This window comes from Pezoporus wallicus, unplaced genomic scaffold (assembly GCF_028554395.1).
Source record: "Pezoporus wallicus isolate ANWC-B61680 ecotype Strahan unplaced genomic scaffold, APGP_CSIRO_Pwel_v1 contig_6464, whole genome shotgun sequence".
Classification (NCBI taxonomy): Eukaryota; Metazoa; Chordata; class Aves; order Psittaciformes; family Psittacidae; genus Pezoporus; species Pezoporus wallicus.
The window spans coordinates 2,448,039-2,455,260 of NW_026642130.1; the positions used below are offsets into that span (position 1 = coordinate 2,448,039).

At 43.1% G+C, this 7,222-nt stretch overlaps 1 protein-coding gene across 1 annotated transcript; it reads left to right on the top strand.

Moving 5' to 3' along the window:
* The first annotated feature begins 835 nt into the window (after window positions 1-835).
* On the top strand, window positions 836-4,034 carry LOC130609072 (antimicrobial peptide THP2-like). Its single transcript, XM_057427668.1, has 4 exons — window positions 836-988; window positions 2,195-2,273; window positions 2,951-3,071; window positions 3,789-4,034. The coding sequence occupies exons 2-4, from the start codon at window positions 2,216-2,218 to the stop codon at window positions 3,802-3,804; spliced, it is 195 nt and encodes a 64-aa protein (XP_057283651.1). The 5' UTR covers window positions 836-988; window positions 2,195-2,215; the 3' UTR covers window positions 3,805-4,034.
* Window positions 4,035-7,222: the final 3,188 nt, after the last annotated feature.

Here is a 7,222-nt window from a genome sequence, read left to right on the forward strand (position 1 = left end):
CCACAAGGGACCATCATGGGGTTACTTCAAAACTGTACTAATGCAATTTAAGACTTCACTGTGGATATCACTTTGGAAATGTCACTGTTCACCTGTGAACAAAAAGGCAAGGCAAATGGTAGGAATTGAGTCAGGGAAAGGGAGCTGAAACTAAAAGAATAATTATGATTAGGCACTGTACAAATCCAAGATGCATTTTGGAGATTACATGTAATTCTAGCCAGCATATTCCCCAAAGGGCATAACAGAACTGAAATAAATAAGATAAATGTACAACAGGAATGATCCATTGAAATAGCTGACCCGTTAGAAGACTTGTCTGCTAGGTGTGGCTGACAGAATTCTGCTTTTGATTGTGGGAAAATAGACAATCAAGGGAGACTGCAAGAGAAGACCACAGCATCAGTAGTGATATAGAGAGATGAAAATGGAATATTTATTTGCTACTTCCCAGGACAGAAAAAGCAGAGATGCTCAGCTGGCCACTAAACCAATGGATGTTTGGTTTAGCTTCATATAACCATTATTCATGTATCCAGGAAATAAACTAGCTGGGAGTGCAGAGAGCATGCAGATGTTTTGTACTGCAATGCCTTATGTTGCTCCCAAGAAGGAACAGTTCAACGTACATCCCAAGATGTTTGACACATACCAAGGTGGCTTAACGTATCTTACACAAACCGGAGTGTCACAAGAGGCATTGCATGAATAACCTGGGATTTTGAAGAAGCTTCAATAGGTTCAGACAGAAACCCTGCCTTTTCACTGGGAAATGGAAATCAGCTTGATTCTGGTTGGATTGAAAGTCACAAAAAAAATGGGCAATTTTTTGATTGGCTCAATGTGCACCTGCTGAGAAGAGAAAGCAGCTGTCACTTCCCTTAGGAAACACATTATAAAGGAGGGTCTCATGCCCACAGCCAAATTCCTCTGGAGGGAAGGAACCAAGAGCAGGTCTTCACTGGCTTCTGGGCTCACCTGATACCTGGTAACTTCCCACTTCTTTTCACTCTTTCTTTCAATGTCTGCTGTAGACTTTTCTTAAAAAAACAAACAAACAAAAAACAAACCCAAAACCCAAAAGAAAACCCAATAACCCACAAAACCCCCAAACCTCTGCACTATTAACCTAAATCTGTAGGTTACTAAAAAAGTTAATCTAAATTTTCCAGAAATTGCTCAGGTTGAATAAGTAATTCAAATATGTGCTAATACTTAAAATACTTTGATAACAATACTCTACTTTAAAACTCCTAGGAAAAAATCTGTCTGGGTCAGGTTGCTGTAGGGAGGTCTGTCCAGTGTATATTCTTTATGTCTCTATGTTAAGAACTTTATTACTTTTTCAGAATTGTTGACTTTGCCTGCTTCTTTGTCCTGATATTTTCAAATACATAGAAATTTGTATAAACTTTTAATACTAATTTCAAAGCTGGTTGGGGTCACCCTCTGCCATTCCACTTGCTGAAATATGACATTTCAGCACAACCTTGTTTCCTTTCCTTGCTTAAGAGAACATAATTTGTGATAGAGCAGAAGATACTCTAATGCTAAGTTATATGACATTAACTACTTCTTTATCCATAAGCCCACTTCTTGACTGTCCTATCCCATTTTGCAGGTATCAGTTCAATTATTAATTTTCTATTTCATGTTGCTTTTCAAATTTCATTTGTCAAATAGGAACTGATTTGATTGTACATTTCCATTCTAGAATTGCTGCCTATAGATGAAGACTGAAGATTCTGAGCGAGTTGATTTTAGCTGCTATTTCTTGATAACTTTTAATACTGCTTTTTTTTTTCCTGAAGTTTGCAAATGGGACTGTATAAATGCCTCTTTTTGGCTAGTGTTGCTTATTATAAACAACACTTAGATTAAAAAAAAACCCTAAATTTAAATAATGACTACATTTGGGCTAGGACTATTTGCAAAGTGTGAAAGAAATCTGAGTAATCAAACAATTATAATGATTTAATGATCACATATCCCTAGAGTATGTTGCCCCATATATATTTACTTTTTCCCAGAAATGCTCACACAGCAGTCATGGTATCATATGGGTCTTACTGGTAATTTTTCAAATAGGTAATATAAATGCCATCTTGATTAATACAGTATTTATACACTTCAGAAGACTGTGGATCCCAGGGGACTGCCTGTCATATGTCTTTCTTGCTCCTTCTCCCTGCAGTGACACAGCAAATCTGCAGTCATGAAGATCCTTTACCTGCTCTTATCTCTCCTGTTCTTGGCACTTCAAGTTTCTCCAGGTAAGATGAAAAAAAGATGCTAGAAGGGGATTTTTGTGTACCTGAAGTAAACTCCCCAGCACATTTGCACCACTACCAGTTAAAATTGCTCAAAACTGAGCAGGAGTTATCACACAGTTCAGTGCCTGTGCTCTCTTATAAAACCTCTTTCAAACGTGGAGAAATGACTTCTGAATGAAAGTGTTTTTTCACTTCTGCTACCTCCCTAAAAAGACCATGTTAAGTAGCCCAGTGAAAGATGCCTGACATGGTGTCTGTGATGGCCATGATCTTCGGATAATAGCACACTCAGCAGTGTGTATGCAGATGAAAACAAAGCCTGACCAAGTATTCTGGGATACAAGCTGGTACTAAAGCCTCTTGAACCATGACCCTTTCCTATAAGGTAAAGAAAGGATCATGAGTCTGTATCATTCTCCACCTAGACTTAAGGGCCATTCATTTAGATGCACTGTGACCTTATGATCCCACCTCCACAAGGGGTAGATCTGCTTTGTAAACTCACCTCTTTACTCACTTTGTAAACACAGCCTTTCAACACGGCCAAATCCAGGCAACAGTCTTTAGGCAAGTTGGTGGTGAAGGCAGCTCAATGAATGGGAAACCCTCCGGCATTATGACTACATTTCCCTGCCCTGCAGGATGAGAGGAAAGGAAATCTTTTCTTATTGTTGCAGGTTTGTCTTCACCACAGCGGGACATGTTTCTCTGTAGAAAAGGGTCCTGTTACTTTGGAAGATGCCCCATCCATCTGGTTAAAGTTGGAAGCTGCTTTGGGTTCCGTTCCTGCTGCAAATCGTGAGTTTGACATTCACCAAGACTTATCTGCAGGATGAGCAGACAAATCTCTTTTACCTGTGTCTCTAACTGCAAGGTGCTAAGAAACATTCAAATTACTCAGTGAGGAAAAACACCTAACATGCTATGAGGACAGTCAGGCCTTGACGTAGGCGGAGATGCATGGTTCTCTTTCTCCCAAGAACTGCACCATGGTCTGCCCCAGCGAGAGTGATAAAGTACAGCTGGAGATGTCAGCCTTGTGCTGTCACATCTCTGTGTAACCCTTTTCAGCTCCTGTGCCAGAGGAAAATACCAGGGTTTGGTATTTGCAGAACTGGACTGCTGTGCCCTATGGGAAACAGAGGGTAATTCAGCCACAGTGCAGGCTGAGCACAAGTATCTGAGTGTCATCAAATGTGTGCAAAATGTGCAACAGTGGGGTAAAAAGAAATTATCACATGAAATGTAGCATTCTATTTTCACTCAGGAATGAATGCATTCACCCCAGTACAAAGGGATACCAATTTAATTCCCTGCTTTCCCTGAAATGATAGGAGAACCCTCTCCTTACTCACAGGGATGAGTGCACAGGGCTGCCCCAGCACAGCTACACACAACATTATGTATTTTGGAAAGTACTTATACCCAAGAGGAAAATATGCATGGACTGAGAGCAAGTAAGGAGGGAATACAAGCAGAAAGAGAACCTAATTTTATTAATGTTTCTTTGTGCAGGCCATGGGATATATAAAAACTTCATGGACCACCCATTCAAGAGTGATGAGAATTCCTTCTAAACCTCGGCATTTCGTTTGAACACCTTACTGCCAAAACCACTGAATCCTGCTACGAAGCCTCATGCACCTTTTATTTTTAATCCAAAAAAAGCTTTATGATGTAAAGTAAATCCAAATGTATTCTTCATTGCTTTCTCTCCTGTTTCGAATAAATTGTTGTTGCTTAGCATTTGCATCACTGAAACATGGGTTTTTGTTGCATGGGCTGAGGGTGATGATCCTACCTGGGTTTTGACATACAGACCACAGAGGGCAACAATTTATAGTGCCATCTGCTCCTTAACTTGAGCTTTTCTGAGACATACGATGTCCAGGGCTAGACAGACATGGACTGAAGGCCTTACCCTCCATTACCAAGAGATATGATGGGTGGAAAAACTCAGCTTCCTTCTGTGAGAATGTGTTCAGCTGCCAAAATCCTTTTTTTCTTACTATGCAGAAAACTTTTCCTGGGGCAAGAGAAATAGAAATAGCTAAAAGCCCAAATGTCCACCATCCATTAAAACATCAGCGTCTGAGACGTAACATTCTGGCTTCTGGAAGATGCTTGGGGGCATCCCAGGAAAGATGTAGTGCTATTATCTTTCCTTTAAAATAATGCAACAATTTATGCCAGTTCTTTTCCCTCCAGAAGCTGTTCATCCTGTAATTTCGCAGCAATGGATGTCAGCTTTGCTTTTTTAACCCCCACCTGCCACTCTAAGAGGAAGCATAAGAGATAATAGATAGAGAACAACTTATATTGGTGTTGTGTTTTAAGGCCAGCTAGCAACTAAGTACCACAAAGCCATTTATTTACCTTCCCCCCTCCAATGGGATGGGGAAGAGAATGCAAATGTTATCAGCATTGTTCTCAGACTAAAGCCAAAACACACACCAGAAAGAAAATTAACCCTGTCCCAGCTGACACCACAACTGGTCTCTCTTCATTAGGTCCCTCCACCATTCGGCACAGTCCCTTCAGTTCTGCATTGAGATCCACACATTTATAAAATGATATTCAAGAGGGGATTTTGTTTGCCTGACAAAATGGCAGCATAGGGCATGAATAGTCATACGTCCTATGACTATTCCTTTGCACTTCTTAGCAGGGAACAAACTTATCCTCAGGTGTCCCAGCCAGCTTCTAATCCTCTGTGGCATGATTAAGGCCAGTTAGCAACGAAGTACCACAAAGCCATTTCATGACTTGCATGAAGTCTTGACTTTTCCACAACAGCACGTGGGGACCAGGCAGAATGTCACACAGTGCTAGAAGCTGCACTACTGACAACACTCAAGCAACTGAAGCCATCTTCACCAGTCTGTTGGTTCTCCTGACTCCATTGACTATGATGGGAATCTAGCCACCACTGTGCCTGTAGTCATGCAAATTAAGTTAGAGGAATTGGCACCCCCCCCCAAATGTGTTGCATGCTGTATATACTGTAGAAGATAAGCTATATACATATACATGTATACACTTCAAAGGTCACATAATATCTGGTACTGAAATATTGTGTCTCAACCCCTCTCTTACCCCCTGCAGTTCTGCCCGATCTTGTGCAAATGATCTCCTTGAGTGGCACTGCTGGCAATGTAACCTTTTATGGTTATGTTGGGAATGAAGTGCACATTGTGGAAGTAAAGGACAGGAAACATCGTTGTTTCTCAACATACAGGAGTCAGGGGGTAGCTGGCCACTGACTGCTGAGGTTTCTCTACAATTCTAGTAGAGAATTTCTTGTTGATACTTTTCAAGCCTTGACTTTTACCTTGACAAAATATACAGGACATTGCTTGCTACGAATGGCCAAATGTCACCCATGCCCTCGTCCTTGTTCCTGACAGCCATAGGCACCAGCAGCACCAGATGGTTATGGAGGTCTGTGCTGTTCAATGTCCCTTGAGTGGGCAGTACCTATACTGGAGGCCCCGGGCTCCTCCTCGTCTTGCTCTAGCACACCATAACCCTCCCTGTTGTATGCCCTGATGGGATCTATGCTGCTTCATGCCCCATCCCATCACACAGCAGGGAGGGACCTCCCTTTCTCTCATCAGCACTTGGGCTTTCAGAGGTTTAGCTGGTTTTGATGTCAGGATTCACATGGAGCTGCTAAATGGCCTTGAGCAATAGCACTGCATGAGAAAGAGCTTTGATAAGCAGGACTCTCCCAAAGATCACTTGAGAGCTGCTTTTATGCTCAGTTTCCTTTCCCTGCCCTTGCTTGAGCTGTTTGCCAGCTTTGATCCTGGCTGTACACCTTGTTACCTGCCCTCCTGGTTTAAACCTGGAGCTGCTTCATTGCTGTGAAGCTAGATTTACCTGTAGAACAGCCTGGTCTTTCTCTTACCTGACAAGTACTGTGGTCACACGCAGACCTCTGCACATACAAACATACATGTTTACCTGCAGCTATAGCATAGCTCTGTATGTTGGCCTGTAGAAGGGATGAGGTTAGTGCCTGATAGCAAAGAACAACAGGCCTGGTCTTGTATGGGCTCCAGGTGGGGAAAGAGGAGGAGGCATCCTGTTTCTTCCCTGGATATTGGATACAGGTTACCCTCAGGAAGCTTGCAGGTGGCACCAAACTGGGATGAATGGGTGATGCACCAGGGAGCCGTGTTGCTACCCAGAGGGACTTCAACAGGGCTGACAGGAACCTCATGAAGCCCAACATGGAGAAATGTGATGTCTCGTACGTAGGGAGGAACAACCCCATGCAGCCATACATGCTGGGGTCACCCAGCTAAAAAGCAGCTTTGCAGGATAGGACCTGAGTGTGCTGGTGGGCACCAGGCTAAACATAAGTCAGCAACAGGCCCTTGCAGCAAAGTGGGCTATGCTGAAGGTATCCTGGGCTGAATTCGACCAAGCATTGCCAAGGACGTGATCTTTCCCCTCTACCCAGCACTCACAAGCCACAGCTGGAGCATTGTATGTCCAGTTCTGAGCTCCTCATCCAAACCAGACACAGACATACTGGAGAGAGTTCAGCAAAGGCCACCAGGGTGATGGAGGGACTGGAGCATCTCTTCTATGAGGAGAGGCTGACACAGCTGGGTCTATTCAGCCTGGAGAATAGAAGGCTCAGGGGGGAATTTATTAACATGTTTAAATACCTGAAGGAAGGGTACAAAGAGAAGAGATCCAGGCTCTTTCCAGTGATGCCTGGTGCCAGGACCAGAGGCCATGGGCACACACTGAAATGCAGCAGGCTCCTCTGAACATTGGGAACCACTTTTTTACCGTGTGACCAAGCACTTAGCAGAATTTGCCCAAAGAGGTGATGGAGTCTCCATCCTTGGAGATATTCAGCAACCATCTGAGCATGGGCCTGGGCAACTGGCTCTGGGTGTCACTGCTTGAGCAGGGGTGGATGGACCAGATGA